Genomic DNA, 18,161 nt, shown 5'->3' with positions numbered 1-18,161 from the left:
TTTATTTCAACTGAGTAAAACATCGCAAAAGCCCGAGACAAGAAACGAAACTTCATAAGAATGCCGCACGTCACGACACCGTTTGTTTAATATATGTCATACAGTCGAGGCATTTATCTATATAATATATATCTTGTTATTAGCCTTGTTCATTACATGTTGTATTTCTAAAACAAAATTTGACAAATTAAAGTCTGTGGTGATAATTTGTATCCAAACTGTTTCGATGTTTGAAAGATGTACTCCTATCAGTATGAAAGGATTTGAATATACCCGCAATTTTATCTATCTTTTATGTTTCCCTAGTCTGTGTACAACACGACGTGTTGTGTCACCTACTACCACATGTACCATACACACTCACAATAGAATGTGAGACGAACTAGATGGCCAATAACAAACAAAAACAGACAGTCGGACAGACAGACGGACGGACGGACGGACGGACGGACGGACGGACGGACGGACGGACGGACGGACGGACGGACGGACGGACGGACGGACGGACGGACGGACGGACAGACAGACAGACAGACAGACAGACAGACAGACAGACAGACAGACAGACAGACAGACAGACAGACAGACAGACAGACAGACAGACAGACAGACAGACAGACAGACAGACAGACAGACAGACACCTGTTTTTTTCTTCATAAAACTATTTCATCATGGCTTCCTACTTGAAAAATCAATGTAAAATAACATATACCAAGTCCTTGTTTGTAACTCTATAAAGTGCAAAAGATTAATCAATGTATAAAACGTTTGTTATATTGTACGTACAGTAACAAACTTTTTACAGACTTTTTAGTGTAACGAGTTACAAACAAACAAACATACATATACTTGGTCAATGCTGTTTCAAGTAGGAAGCCATGATAAACTTGTTTTATGAATTAGAAATACAAATTAAATACCAAATCACCCTCATCCATATGGCCACACTTTAACAACGATCCTGTTACTGAGTCCCATATATGGGCAGTCATAGCAAACAAAACTTGAGTAACGTTGTAAGTTTATTTTCATTTCCGGAACTGTTAATGTGTTGTCACCGTAATACACATGAAGATGTTGGGTTGTTGAAAAGGGGCATGTACCATAATTGGGTAAATTTAGCTGATGAATACATTTATTTGTTAGTCTGTCTGTCTGTCTGTCTGTCTGTCTGTCTGTCTGTTGTCTGTCTGTCTGTATCTCTGTCGCTAGCTCCTTCTATGAGTGTGTGTCTGTGTGTGTGTGTGTGTGTGTCTGTCTGTCTGCCTGCCTGTCTGTCTGTATGTCTGTTTACTCATTAATCAACATGAATTACAGGACAACTACAGATAAACCCATAATAAAGTTTTATGTTATGTATATTAAGTGCTTTTTAAATGTCGTTACATTTTTCTTCATAGGGCCAAATAAAAATGGCGGTCGATATATTGCAATCTTTCCCCGGGCTGTTTTTCCCAGACTGAAAAAAATATTGAGCAAATGGTGGGAAAAGCAGAAATAACCATCATAGATGACATAATTGTGCAAATTTAAACTTAAACATAATTTGACTTTGAAGATGAAGGTCAAGGTCAAAAGTCTCGTAAGCTTACCTCTAACAATGTTGGTCTACACATTTGAATGGTGTCTCTTGGTGTGAAACTTCCGAAGTTAAAGAACAATTTATTATTTGACCTTAAAGATGAAGGTCAAGATCAAAGCTTTAGTTTCCATTTTGAAAGCTTAGGTCTATAAATACAAGTACAGAGACTTGAATTGTATATACAAACATCATGAACAACTGAGAAATTTACTATTTGATCTTGAAGATGGCGGTCAAGGTCAAGGGTCAAGGTATAAAAAGAAAGCTTGGTGTAGACACTTGAATGATTTCACTAATACCAATGATTTAAAACAACCCATACTTCTCTCACATTGGTTTTGTTCGATCGATGCAGACATTGTCATCTTTTAAATAGGACGATGTTTCTGGATTGTGAGTTATTAGTTTGGTAGGCCATTCTGCAAACCCAATTTCCTGTGGCTTGATATTTCGTGTGGACATTATATGGTTGATGGCGGGCATTAGTTCACTCTCCGTGAATAACCGTAGTTTTCTTCCACGGCAATTGTGATGCATTGCGGTACAACTATTTATCGTATTTCATATATAACGGATGTCAGGATGGTATGTCCTATTGATCACGTGACTCATCGTGATGACATGACACCTGCTACATTCAACTTGTGACTTCCCTCTATGAAATTCCCGATCTAAGCAACGCGTTCGTCCTTCGTCTTTTCACATATTTCACACATTCTAAAAATAAGTATATTTGCATTTTTGTCTCGTTACTGAAAGACGTGGTTTGGTAGCTATATTTTGCTGAAACAGAAGATGCAATGTTTATCAACATGTCGTGAAACTACTTGTTAAGCATACAGAGACTTATCAATTGTGAGATACACTACGATACATGCATTCACTAATAAACGTTGCATAAAATAGGCATCTGGACTTCATCAGTAGACATGTTATATAAACTGTGGTGTACTCTCCGTACACCGTCTTCCTATGGTCTGTGTATCTTCATAAAATGTGTTATCATCTAGTCAGCATGTTTGTTTCTGTCGAACTCAGAAATTCCGAGGTATTTTGCAAGACATTGCATACGCAGGTCTGTAATTCGTCGCCGAGTGGAATGGGACGAGATATGCTATTGTTCACCTATCATTCTCACAAAGTTCTATATGTGACATACTTGCATACGTCGACATTCTCGCAAACCAGAGCTGTTATTTCTTCCGCCTTACCCTGAAATAGCTCTGGTCGTGGTTTGCGATGATGATACGTCGAGTAATATTAAAGTTGCAGACGACACTTGAAACTGGCTTAAAGGTGATATAATTTTGAACGAAACACGTTTACATTAACCTCTGATAAGAAAAGAGCAGTTTCTGAATTGCGGTCTTTGAGTCTTTAAGACCAGTGAAAACTGTTTGGAATGTACGCGTGGATGACATATACAATGTAATATATTTTTTGAGCAAAAAAATAGTAATACGTCCGTTTATTTGGCGTCCTCTAGCATTGCAAGCAAAACTTCTAATTGAAGATATTTACCCCATTCTTGTATTTGGCATTATCTGTTTACATTTCTATGTTGTAGAGTTTTATCATCTGTCACATTCCCTCTACAAGTAGCAACGTAGACCTTGTCCATACATCAAACAATATCCTTCCTGCTCAGATGAATCGGATAACATTCATTTACAATAAATCGGAGGCTCAGAAATCAGTGCGCCAATGTAGCATAACTGACTACATTAAAATCATTTTAAAAAAGAAATATTTTGGATCGAGTGCTCATACACTTGTTTACCCATCAATTTTGTTATCCTTGTAAAGAACACTAGCGTTTGGATTTTGCTATGCGCAAGGTTGCCATAACCGTGCACAACTGCATTCATTCTGGAATGCATTCACTTGCAAACCCATCAAAATGTTATTTTTGTGCAAATAGTACGATAATTTTCATTCGAACAATTCACCAACTAGACACCATAAGTAACATCGCCCCCCCCCCAAAAAAAAAAAAAATCGATGTCACGTGATGTACATACATGTATAGAGACCACATTCATACAAACAGACACATAGACAGATAGACGCTTTAGCCTTTACCGTGTCCATAGCCGTGCGAAAGCTGTGCTAAAATGAGAAGAGCCACCACTTGTGTAAAATGCGTATACAAGTAATTGTTTTTAAAATCCCTAAAGATGGACGTTATTGCGGTAACGTTAAAGAATTGTTGTAAATTATGCACGTTTTCAAGACTAATTTAAATAACAGATTGAATCTGTCTGCTCAATGTTGCTGGATTTAATGAAACCTTAGCGAAAACTTGAACTAATAATGTTTTACTGTTCTAATAGCATGCAGTGTAAAAGCGTACAAGTCTTGTCTTTCTCAGGACGCCTCCATTTCAAAGTAAGGGGTGGGTGGGATATCTGTCAATCTCATAGTCGAAATCAACTTCTGATCTAGTAAGATTTATTCAAACAGTGAAAATTAAGGCTACAAGGGGAAATCGAAAACGCCTCTATTTCCTTCTGTTCTGAATATGAACATTTTCAGTGCAAAATAATTTGGTTTTGTCTCCGATCCCCCATTTGTTGGTTTGTTCCGTTCAGTTGGTTGAAGAGATTGTTCGTACAACGCCAGCATGTTAATTTGTGGCTAGTTCGCCAGTTAACGCACATGCTCTATCTTCCGATCAGCGCTCTAGAATATATGACTCAGATTTCTATGTAGACTACCGATAGCAGTGTATTGTCCGCCAAAGGAAGTTAAAACAGTACATTGGACGATGAATGCCACGCTGTGTCTGAAAGGTACGTACAGATATATGGGCTTACACAGTCGTCGCTTATAAAGCCTCGGTTAACAAAAATATGGCATGACGAGACAGTTTTTCTTTTAGTTTTATGCTAGCAAACATAAATATAATGACTTGCATATGAACCACGCATACTATCTGGTATAGCGTGACAGTGTTCAATAAGTATTACGAAACGTCAGGAGTTTAATAATTTTGTATGTATTCGGGAGAGAGAAAAAAACGAGAAGAGAGAAGCCATAACTGTTGAAAACAATATATATGGAAACTAGATAGTTACACTAAACTACAAACTGAAACATAAGTGTTCTGGCTTTTTTTGAAGCTAACACTTTTATGACCAAATTGTTAAATATCCACGTGTAATACGATTGATTGCATTTGTCTGTAGTTTTGTTCGGAAGCAGTGTCGTAGCTGTTAAATCTGCTAACAATATGTTTTGTATACGTGACGGAATCTAAAACATCGTCGGCGATTGCAACTGCATTCAATCACCGGTACCAGTAGCGTGGCTAGGCTGAATTTAGATACATCCTACGTCACAACAGTTAACGTCAGTGATGATGATGATGATGGTGATGATGATGATGGTGATGGTGATGGTGATGATGGTGGTGGTGGTGGTGGTGGTGGTGGTGGTGGTGATGGTGTTGTTGTTGTTGATGATGATGATGATGATGATGATGATGATGATGATGATGATGATAATGATAATGATGATGATGATGATGATGATGATGATGATGATGATGATGATGATAATGATAATGATAATGATGATGATGATGATGATGATGATGATGATGATGATGATGATGATGATGATGATGATGATGATAACATTCATCTGCGGCCAACAAGTTAATATTCTTACACGTTCCAAAAGCGTCATCTTCTTTCCGTAATCCGCAAGGAAGGAGCATTAGGATTAATACAAGTATTAAAGTCTCTGTACATGCAGCTGACAGTAAATATTACATGATCAACGCTTACCCACTTTATCATAGATTCATAGGAAAAGACAAGAGCTCATAAATTGAAGGTTTTCAACATCAGAAAGCTAATCCACAATTGAACTTCAATTTGCACACCTTAGTGAAATTCAGAAGAGAAAATGTCAAGGTGTATGTTACATCGTAATGAGATTGATCCAATATAGCGTTTAGGTAGGTCATCAGATCAAAGTGGCATTTAAAACCTTAGAATTTACGTTTTCATGAGAACAGTGAGTTAAGGAAGGGTTGTTTGTCTCGAATCAGTACGTGATACATGTACAGAAGAATAATGTACAACTGCATTTGTAATATTTATGAGCTGTGTTGTTTTATTTATATAAAGCTGGTTGCAGAGAATAGGTACAGCTGGCATAGATACTGGACTGTGCACAGAACGTATTATCAGATATAATCCATGGACGGGGTTTGTTGACCTCCAAAGATGAAATCATTACACGTCAACAACTGTTGGAGAAGTTCGCACGGCTAGGGCGGGGTGGCGTGGGGTGAGGTGAGGATAGGGTATCATCCCGTATGCTCGATATTGCACCACTATACATATATTGATTAAAACCTAAACCACTCTTGTGTCGCCATCATCATGGACATCTCAGGCTCTGTCTATAAAGTGTAATTAATAAGGTTTCACTACACCGTGTGTCTCGGAACGTGTTACTATTATTTACCGTTGTATCTCTCGCAATGGTAGTCGGTCATGTTATGATGGATGTCGTATATTAACAACTTCTCTTGAAGTACGCCATTGTATGTTCAAACAAATGAACGCGCGTCAAGTCAAATTTCCTTTTACATGTAACAATAATGCTCATATGTATTATCTGTTGGAAAAGTGGTCACTTAAGAATATACCGTATATCAACGGTGATGATTATTTACCGCATTTTAAACAGCCTAGACGTTTAAACAGATACAACATTTTATTCCTACATTCAGACAGTTATGACATTAAAACTAACTGCCAAACATGTTGTCCTCCCAAACATATCACTTTAGCACGCAAGTGTGTGCCCGATTAACTTGTCGTCAATTCCGCAGACCTAATTTAGTATATTCCCATCCTATACGTACTGATGTACCAGACAAGTAGTCTATAAAAGTGAAAGGGTGTCGAGGATGTAAGCGTGAAGTGATGTTATTTTGCTTTAATTAAAATGATATCGCGCGTTTTGTGGTTTTTAGGGGAACGTGCTGATCCACGCTTCGATTGTAGTTGTAAAACCCCATGAAATGAATTGAACGGTATGATCAGCTTATCAACATTGTTTTAAACCCTTCTTGCTGTCTTCACAGAGGACGACTTGAAACACGAAAAACGAAAAGTCCGTGCATTGTTACTTAGCAACCACTTCAGCATGTTGAATTCACGGTAGCTTTTGTCATTCATTTGTACTATATCTATTTGGTCATTCACGGTTGAACATCACGCATCATGCAATTGAAATGTAACAAACACATTTTTACAGAAAAGCTCTCACATGATTGGCATGTAAAAGTGAATTCGACTCTATACCATATGTTGTAAACTGTCACGCTTGCTACAGATGCATATTTGAGTTGCCATGACGACAACATAAATGTATAGTTTTCCGTTTCTACTACCACGAATATTCGATAAAAGGGGACCCGTGCTCTTTCCATTATAAGTCTACTATCATTGAATCGAAGGATATTTGTAGATGCGATGTTACTTTTTACTGCAAGTAGATGGCAACCTATACGAACAGTCACATATCAACTACTCGTCAATCAAATGTTGCAACATCAATAACACCGGAACACGATATTTGCATTTCGTATCTTCTGAAAATTGGTTTGAGATTCTGTTAAATTTCTTTTTCATCACTAACGCTGGTCATCCAGACTAGGTTGTCGGTGGCCGAGTAGTTAAACCACTTGCCTCTTCCCACTGCGGTCGGGGGTTCAAATCCATTCTGGGTTTGATTAAATTTACCACGCTGTAACAAAGACATGTCGTTCAGTTTGACTTTACCGAACAACGCAGGTTTTCCCGGGTACTCCGGTTTCATCCTACCTTCCTTCTGTTATTGGGCAATGCCTATTGGATGGTTTACATATAAAAATATAAATACCAGTCCATCTTTTACAGTGACACTGCTTGACAAAATCCTATATAATTGCAATTTTGACCTCTGACACGTGTATCTATTGTCTGTGATACAAAGTACTGTTGTACATCAATGATGGACAGTAAAAGACGAAGACATCATGTGATAACAAATAGTACGGTATTTCATTGTCCAATATAAAATGGTATTTATGATGCAAGCTATTTGTACACCATAATAAGAGAGTGTTTATTGCCAGACTTCATTGACAGGCATGTTATATATTGTTGTTATCTACGTTCGTATTACAATACTCTGCGTGTTGGACAGTGCCGTAAAGAGGCCCGTGGTTTACGACGATGATTCCAACACAGTTTACGACAATGATTCCAACATAGTTTACGACAGTGATTTCAACATAGTTTAGGCAAAAAAAAGAACTGTTTCTGGTCGGGACAGTCTGGTGCGACGACGCGAATTTTGTTTTTAATTCTCAACAAACCTGTCACCCATACTACTATTTATGGTAGTTACTGTTCTTTTTATTTACTAACTTTAGAGCAAGTGTGTATGCGGGGCAGATGTCATTTGCTTGTTCATGATTGGCTCTGCAGGTGTCTTCACTGAAGTAGGGAGGGTTATTTTTGTGTTTTCCCCTGGATCTGCAGACTGCATGGGCTGGAAAAACATGAAAAAAAGACCGACGCGAGGGTATTTAAGTGATGCAATTCTTTTTTTGGTCTTATACAATGAATTCAAAACTTACTCAGTGTATAATACCAGACTTGTCTGTGACTCTGATAATACACATTTGACTACCTACCGTGTTTCATACTATAAACCAGTCTATGCTCACTCTTAAGTTTGATAGTGCTTTTAAAAAAAGGCTTTATGTCTGCCCAAAAGGTTACTATCGTACATGTAGTTAGAATGTGATATTAGACGATATAAACAATGGCTAAAAGCTTTGATAATAAACGAAGTTAAGGTAATCCTAATGGCCATGACTCAAACCGGTTTATATGACCCTATTGATTACATATACGAGGCGTTATACGCAAGCATTGCATTTAGTCAGGTGAGTTTACCTGTTTTTATGGTTCATCACACTCCATCGCGTCTAAATGACCGTTACAATATAGTCCTTGTGAATACATTATATACTGTGCATACTGAAATAGACGTCTGGCTACCCATTATCCATTTATCAACACAGCATATGGTTTGCATGCCACATCACGCCACATCGTCTGCTCTACTAATTTAATTCTGTTTTGGTCAAATACAAAATGCCTTGTATAGTAAAAGCGAGACTTGGTATCACGTCTCTCAGCGGCTTTTAACTAGATCAAAACTAGTAACAATAGATGCACGATTTTACGTTAACGTGTTGACATGGAATATTCAATCTGTAAAATGTAGGTATTTGTTAAAAGATCCGAGGGAATACTTTAACTCTGACGTAAGGCGACACCTAACTACGTAACGTTCCACAGTAACGGACATTACGCACATTGGTCTGCAAATGCATAGATTGATATCAGAAAGGAAATGACGAAGAGTTGTGGTGTATTTTACGCTGCCTTTCCTGTCTACAAAATTAGCAAACAAAAAGTGCTATTATAGCTGTATCGCCGTGTCATGGAATAACGAACAAACCACGTATTTTCAAGAGACTTTTTAACACAATAACAGAATTATACATATCCAAGTAGCGCGAAAGATAGAATTAGGGCTTGGAATCAAAATATAAGCTGCGAAAACTAACGAGGAAATAACATCTAGACAGGTAATACCGTGAGCCGTACATTTTAGAATCTTGCACAATGTCGACGTATAAAGTTTGGTATATTTTGCACTACTGATGTTTCACTGGGGAAGAAAACAACCTGTATAATGGAGATAGGTATAGAACTCCTATGAGAAAACAAAGACATGACTTGGAGGTAAACATAGAACGATGGTTATCCATACCGACTAAGCTTCGAGTATATTATGCCTGCAATCGTTCTAGTAATAGTCACTCTTGCTATATTATATCGATTCACCACTTTACTGACTATATATTATATACCTGATACATTTCCCGTTAAATTTTTTTTTTTACACTGGAGTAAAATAAATTGTTTTAATAGTGTATCGAAATGAATACTTTGTCAATAATAATAATGATGATGATGATGATAATAATAATAATAATAATAATAATAATAATAATAATAATAATAATAATAATAATAATAATAATAATAATAGTTAAATAATGTATAATAATAATAATGATAATTTTAATAATAATATAGTTTATTTGAATATTAACCACCCTACCTGGGAGAGTTTTTTATGCTGAGTTCAATCAAGGGGGTCATTTTATGAGCATCCATTGCCATGGTAACCAAAATCACCATAATATGTGGATTATTTTTCCAAACTTTTACATAAAACATGAAAAAAAGTAAAAATTAGTAAAGAAATTTCCTTGTAATAATGATGATAATAATAATAATAACAATATATGTTTATTGCGTTTCTAGGCCAATGTTCAAAGTTTTCCAATAGTGAAAAATACATTCCTGTCGTATATATTGCAAGAGTGAGAGAAAAATATTTAACATAGTATTTACTTTGGAAGTTCTCATCTACAGAGTTTTATATACATATTTACACAAAATGAATACTTTGATATCAGAGAATCGTGATGTGTACGTCAATTAATATACCACTGGTGTCCACACTGCCCCTTCTATTATCTATGATTACACGGTTATGAATGTATGTCTATTTCTGGTAAATAAAAATGTAGTAATTACGTCCATGTGTAAGCTTATACATCATTATCAGTTTATGTCCATTTCTCGTAAATATATAGACGGTTAGAAGCACATGTCCATTTCTCGTAAATGCATAGACGGTTAGAAGCACATGTCTATTTCTCGTAAATGTATAGACGGTTAGAAGCACATGTCCATTTCTCGTAAATGTATAGACGGTTAGAAGCACATGTCCATTTCTCGTAAATGTATAGACCGTTAGAAGGATATGCCCATTTCTCGTAAATGTATAGACCGTTAGAAGCACATGCCCATTTCTCGTAAATGTATAGACCGTTAGAAGCACATGTCCATCTCTCGTAAATGTATAGACCGTTAGAAGCACATGTCCATTTCTCGTAAATGTATAGACCGTTAGAAGGATATGCCCATTTCTCGTAAATGTATAGACCGTTAGAAGCACATGCCCATTTCTCGTAAATGTATAGACCGTTAGAAGCACATGTCCATCTCTCGTAAATGTATAGACCGTTAGAAGCACATGTCCATTTCTCGTAAATGTATAGACCGTTAGAAGGATATGCCCATTTCTCGTAAATGTATAGACCGTTAGAAGCACATGTCCATTTCTCGTAAATGTATAGACCGTTAGAAGGATATGCCCATTTCTCGTAAATGTATAGACAATTAGAAGCACATGCCCATTTCTCGTAAATGTATAGACCCTTAGAAGCACATGTCCATTTCTCGTAAATGTATAGACCGTTAGAAGCACATGCCCATTTCTCGTAAATGTATAGACCGTTAGAAGCACATGTCCATTTCTCGTAAATGTATAGACCGTTAGAAGCACATGTCCATTTCTCGTAAATTTATAGACCGCTAGAAGCACATGTCCATTTCTCGTAAATTTATAGACCGTTAGAAGCATAATATATGTCCATTTCCCGTAAATGTATATACCGTTGGAACCATATTTATGTATTGTGAAATTTATGTATCGTGAAATTATGAAATGACTCTCTATACCCCAAACCTTATGAAATACCTTTTCCTGAAGTTGCGTTCCCCGTAAAAACCACGTGTCAGTTTTTGGTATATGTATACACCGTTATTAGTTTACGCCACCATATGTATATATCTCCTATTCTGGTAAATTCATTTTTCAAGGTGACATTTTATGTTCATTTCGCTTACAACAGATATCACCTAGAGTAGATATAAAGTCTATACATAAGAGATTTGTCTTCACACCGACACTATATTTCGTTTTAGTCTGTATGTTGACCAAGTCATTACTAGTCACGTTTTGTCAAAATCGATTCAGATCGAAGATTTGTTGCTAAAAGTACTACGTACAATGTACAATTTATAGTAGGTGTTAATATTTCACATAGCAATTTCAAAGAATATAGGCAATTTTATAGTGGAATTTGACCCATTTGTATTCCTCTATATATAATTTGTGATATTTCCGTCGTTTTCAGGCAAGTAGGCCTACATTATGTTGTGTTTTAATATTCCTATCCAGATGGTTTTACGTCATTGATGAAGTAACTACAGTAGTTTGCATAATGCCCTAATTGTACACTGGCAAGCTTTTTTAGAATGAATGTTATAGCAGTGAACAAAGGTATTGAGATAACACAAGGGCTTCTACGACGTGTGTCAACAAAACAGTCTTGGAGATGTATGAATATTGTATTTGGTTTTGTGTTATATCTTATGTTTAGCGGCTAGATGAAGTTTAAATATATGTTTAATATGATTTTATGAAACTGCATCAACTGGTGATGTATGCATTATATTAATGCACTCACTTGCCTTTGTATGATCCATTAGATTATACCGTTCAGGAACATGTTGCTTTGTATCTTTCACTGTTGGCTGATCTTGAAAGAATCGTTTTATACACAATCAAACTACCCCCTCCCCCAACAAAAATAATCATATGTATGTATGTGTACTATGTATCCACGCGTCTTTTAGCCATCTGTGTTACCTTCGCATTACTCTTTGGGGTGTTTTATTTATATATATATTTGTGGGTTTCATTCAAATAAATTCCACGCTAATTTAGAAAAAACATGTAACTAGGCTCCATGGTATAATGAAAAATATGGTATTATATTTAGTGGTCTTTGTCATGGCTTAATTATTGACCATTTATTTACAATATATGCTGATTGTGCGTTTTTTCTTTGCAGTTATTGTAACTGTGCTGCTTATGGGAGGACTGTGAAGCCAATACAGTGATACGGTTTTGCTATTTATATGGTGGCCATATTTTATACCTAGAGGATATTACGAGTATTGCCGATCGATAGGCCAATCCTACTATCTAGACAACCCTTCGCTTTGCCGTTGCTCTTTGAAACCGTCGAGTGACACAATTGCAAGATCAATTTACTGCCCAAACAACCCTTCGATTTGCTGTTGCTCTTTGAAACCGTCGAGTGACACACTTTTAAGACCAATTCATCAGAATCCAGTCTCGTCACAGCTGTTTATATGATTTTACGTTTCCGGCTTTTACGGTTCTTTTGTCAGCCAGGCAACCATGTTTGAAGTGTATTGGTAAGCAATTATATCATAAATACATCTGATGTTCAAAAAACACACATCTATATATACATATTACCATTTGGTGAAATAACGTCGTTGCAGTAGAAATTTTCCACTATACCAGGCTTGATGTACAAAGTTTCATACAATGTTCGAAATGCAGTTTTGAATAATATTCATGCACGAGATGGTGACCGTGTGACCGGATTGTGAACCTGTAATTACTAATTGTTCGTTGAAACGACAGGGTTGGATTACTTCGACTCAACCTTTGTTTTAGACGAGCTCATCAACTCAGTTCTTTCATTAATGTATTCTTCATTTGACACGTATTAAGTGAACCCACTGTGATCTTTCATATGTTAATTAGTGTCAGCCGCGTGGCCACCATCAAGCCGAACAGATTGACAGACAGAGAGTGCAGTGACTCTGTCATGTGAAGGCTGTCTCCGTCATTGGGTTTTGTTATTACAATTTTACCATCCTTCGGACGGAATACAGAATGGTGATACTGTTCCTCGTATGAAAAGAAGTGAACTCACCGCGCTTTAACTTTCGAAAATCAATTTTGAAAATTTGACTGGAACTTTTAAAAAACATCATTCCATTTGTTAATATCAACCACATCTGCTATTCAGCGAGACACTCTTCATCTGCTTAGTGACCGCCAAAATGGGAGATTCAGAACTACGACACCGCTTAGTGGTACTCGGAGCGGGCAAGGTCGGGAAAAGTTCAATCATTGGAAGATTTTTACAGGGAACTTTTACTGATAGATATAAGGAGACCATTGAAGACCTTCACTGTCGTGAGTATGACATTAATGGAAGTCTCGTTAAGGTGGATATCCTGGATACAGCCGGTTCACAAGCTTTTCCAGCCATGAGAAGACTGTCGATTTCAACTGCGCATGCGTTCTTGTTAGTCTACAGCATCGACGACAAAGATTCGTTTGATGAAGTCAAACAGATATATGAACAGATCCGAGAACAAAAATCAAATTACCAAGAGATTCCACTTGTTGTTGTGGGAAATAAAGTCGATATAGATCTTCAGAGACAGGTAGAAAAGTGCGATGTAGAAGACCATATTGCGCGGGAAAATTGGCACGGTGCTTTTATTGAAGTATCAGCGAAAAAGAATGCCAACATATTGGATATTTTCCAAAAGCTACTGCACCAAACCAACATTCCCGCAGCCAGACAACTTAGTCCCATACTTCGACGTCGTATGAGTGAACGCTCGAAGACAAGCAAACCGACAACCTTCGTACGCCATGAAGACAGCGAGGATAAAATGATGCGACGCAGCCGTAGTTTAATACGTCGTACCAGCAAACCCAAAATGAAACACGATGGCGACCCTAATAGAAATGACTGTGTCATTTCTTAAAAAGGGAAACGTTAACACAGTGTAATCGTCGTGTACATTGAACGTACATGTCATTTCCTTCTCTCGGAATATTTGTATTTGACAAGCAATGCACCTTGGTAGCAATAGGTTGTAAATCAGCATCATGAAAAACCACCATCACCATACCCGTTTCCACTGTGCTGTAACCCCTCCAATACCTTAGTAACTTTGTAACTTGTATATTTGTAATTTTTTGTGAGCAAGTTAAGGCAGCAGACTGGTGCTAAATATAGGTACAATGGACGGAACTTATTCACTTTTTACACTAGCACATCACATATCAGCATATGGTGACTTAATATTAATACTTGTCCCGTAGGTTATAAGGCAACCTACTACTCATCATAATACTGCAACAAAAATCGTATGTGCATTTTGACAATTTTGTACAATAATTGTAAAAAAAAAAATATGGCCAGTCTTTGGCTTAATACGCGAATAATATTATGAACTTACTAGATATATTGATTGACTGCGGATTAATATACACGACTTGTTTTACAAGAGATACAGCGATTAACACGTCGCATTTACAAATATGCTTTAGTTGAATGGGAATCATTTCGATGGCTATGATGAGCTGTTCAGTAATACAATACGTGTATACGTACAATACTGAGAACAATCCCGGACACGAATTCCATTGGGTAATATCATTTTGTATTACCTTTGCATTTTTCGAAACACTTACTTTTTATGGGATCCATTATATTGCACACAATCCAATATGACAGTACATTTGTAATAATGATGGTGAAACTGCTGTTTATGATGCACGTGGTGCCTTGGATACGTGTTTTTCTTGTTATACTTGTCAACCATCTTGCGTTCGATTTGAACGTTTCCTACCGTTTACGACATATTGTATCAGACATAATTTATAGCTCTGGGTGAAATATTATCAATTGATTGATGTTCTTTGCCAGTTTTGTTATATATTGATGGTTTGTCATAACTATTTGTATATTCACAATCGCTTTCCTAATCCAGTAAATCAAAGTCATTTGCACTATCATATATGTCTAAGTCGTTGTTATTTATTTACTCCAGTGTGGGAAAGACGTCACATCTAAACAAAAACACAAAAAAACGTATATGTATTTTAATGGTTGTAGAGGCAATTTTAAGAGGCATTTAAGTAACAATATAATTGTAATAAGGTCGCGAAATATTGCGCCATATTTTAAGAGACCATTATTTTCTAAAACTGGGACGTCTTTTTTTCCCCAAACAGTAAACACGTGTGGGAATGTACAATTAACGCATTAATGTAACTATATAACCCTTTGTGTCCCTCTTAGTCGAAATATAGATTAATTCTTAACAGTTTTTAATGAAAACATTTAACCATGATTAGTTCCCTAGTAGTACCAGGCTGCTCAAAATCCATTCCGTTAATGGTTACCATTTTACGACTATGCTATTAACACTATCATAAACTTGGCGTGGAATCGAACTTCTGCCTATACGGATATTTGCCACACATTCTACACGACGTCCTCGTATAGACTTAATGCATGAACACACTCGTGACTTAGTCATCCAGTCTAATTGGTCACCTGTGAATAGTGATACGATTTGTCGCGTTTGAATGGTATGGTTTGAATGGTAAAAGAACAAATGATTGTTAAATCTATACATATGCACTGTAATATATATATATATATATATATATATATATATATATATATATATATATATATATATATATATATATATATATATATACTCTATAAATCTATACATATAGAGTATAGTCGTTTACACAAAATACAGGTAATAAACGTGTTAAAATATATTCTACGTTTAGGTTTTATGATGATTTGCATATGATATTACTCTTCGTTCAGCGGATGAAAAACACGAGTGACATCGAAGACAAGTAGCGACAAACCCCTTATGCTAGACTATTTTCCGTTATTTCCGTTATTATACCTGCGCAAGCTTAATTTAGAAAACACGAACACTGCACAACCAATGAGGAAAACGCACGATGTTGGACGATCAGGGTATGCATTCCGTATTTTCTGTTCGAGTGCATATAACTGTGCATGTACATGATATAAGACATGATATAATACACATTTTGTTCAATACGCATTCTATTGCTTCAAAATTACAATGCCTAAGTCTCACTGGATTAACACCTTGTCAGGGAAACCGATAATTTATGCATTTAGTTGAACGCTCGTGGGTACGAAGAAACTCGGAGGGAATACACCGTCAATTAATATGGCCGACAGGGAATTCATTCACCATTTCCATTCAAAATATGACATTTTAACGAAAACATGAAATTGTCAGGGAATGATTATTGGATACAAAGTTTTGCAAAATAGAAGGAAATTAAAACCAAAGTGTCACATATTTTTTGTGATTGATTTTATTGAAAATTTCAGTACTTCTGAAAACAGTTCACGCGTATTAATACGGAAGTCGGTAAACACTCACAACAGATTAACTCACTCTGTGTTGTTTATTGCTAAGTCTGCTATGACCATATTACACAATTCAAAGTATACGAATTAACAACATTCAAGCTGGATGTTCGTAGATCACTTAAATAGATTTGCTATATTTGGACAACGTGTTACTAATTACCTTTAAATTTTGAGCTTCAGAAATATGTAAATATACTGATCCGATGCACTCTGACTATTCTGTATCTGGTCGGTGACCGTTTTTAAATGAAAAATATGTACAATGTTCCGATTGATTTCGTCCGCCACCTGCCAACACTTCAATTTTGTTTGTCTATCTATATTTCTAATCAATTGCTCCGTATGTCTTATATACATCGGACATGATGACGCCGTTGACTTGTAGTACATCATCTGCACTCTTCAAATACACTCTAATAAGTAGGTTCCGCTAAACTAGTGTTGCTCAGCTTTTTGCTGAAATACACCCGTCGTTTTAAAATCACTAATGAGGGATTAATAGTTAATGTAATGGATTCGTTTTTAATTGAGTTTACAAGGTTCCATGAATAACTTGCTGAAAATTAAAATTCACAAGTCAGTTGGCTTTATTTTTCAATCAGTGAGAATATTGTCGAGATATAACGAAATAACAGAAAGAAAGCAAAGTCTTGCTGGATTGTAATGTATTAAATGCGACCTATTTTATACTAATGCTGCGGAATTGTCCTCTAAAGCATCACTTACTTCGATATAAATGTTGTCCAACATTCGAATAATATGATAAACGACGAGATTTGCCCCACGGGAGATCAAAACATCGGTATTCCCAGGTCCGTCATTATTTGCCCACAGCAGCTCGTGATCCTCCGGTGTCTCATTACGTGTGCCAGTAATGGACAGGGTTTCTTGATCTCCACCATTAATTATCAACTTTCATCAATTCTACCTTTTTACACCCTCTTTAAGAACTCTCCTGCATTAGCAGGAAGTAAACGTCATTGCAAATGTACGGTTTCTAGTCTTTATTTTCTACTTGTACCACTGAGAAAGATTGGGAACTCTTATGAACATGGAGTTTTTAAACATCAAAGAGGTGTCAAATGAGAATATAGCCGTACGGTAGTCAACAATTTCAATCCAACCCTACTATTAAGAAAATCCATTAATATCACAAATAGCCCATCCAATGACTCAAATATTCTTAATAATATAAAAACCGTGTGTGGTATTTGCAGACTTTACATGAACCCCGTTTTCTGCTTCACCTGGCATCTGATTTCCTATTGGTCAATCGATGAAGATTTATTTGAATTTAAAGTCCACAAAAGCCTTACTTGTCAATTAGAGTCCATTTTACGATCCATTTTATATCACTTTTCATGGTTGAGTTTGCATAAACATCGTCCAGAATACGCATTAACGACAGGTAGATTCGAGTCACTGAATTCGAGTCTAATTCGGTTTATTATACAACGGTGATTTATTTTACCTAATGCCGTAATGACCAAAACGGGTTTAAGCGTGAC

General features: G+C 36.4%; 1 protein-coding gene across 1 annotated transcript; it reads left to right on the top strand.

Annotated features, from left to right (window-relative positions):
* The first annotated feature begins 13,354 nt into the window (after window positions 1–13,354).
* LOC144436005 (GTP-binding protein Di-Ras2-like) lies at window positions 13,355–14,191 on the top strand. The gene has a single exon (XM_078124674.1). The coding sequence runs from the start codon at window positions 13,472–13,474 to the stop codon at window positions 14,189–14,191; it is 720 nt and encodes a 239-aa protein (XP_077980800.1). The 5' UTR covers window positions 13,355–13,471.
* The last annotated feature ends 3,970 nt before the right edge of the window (window positions 14,192–18,161 follow it).

This window comes from Glandiceps talaboti, chromosome 5, assembly GCF_964340395.1.
Source record: "Glandiceps talaboti chromosome 5, keGlaTala1.1, whole genome shotgun sequence".
Classification (NCBI taxonomy): Eukaryota; Metazoa; Hemichordata; class Enteropneusta; family Spengelidae; genus Glandiceps; species Glandiceps talaboti.
The sequence above is the reverse complement of the archived record's forward strand: the minus strand, read 5'-3'. Positions and strand labels throughout refer to the sequence as shown.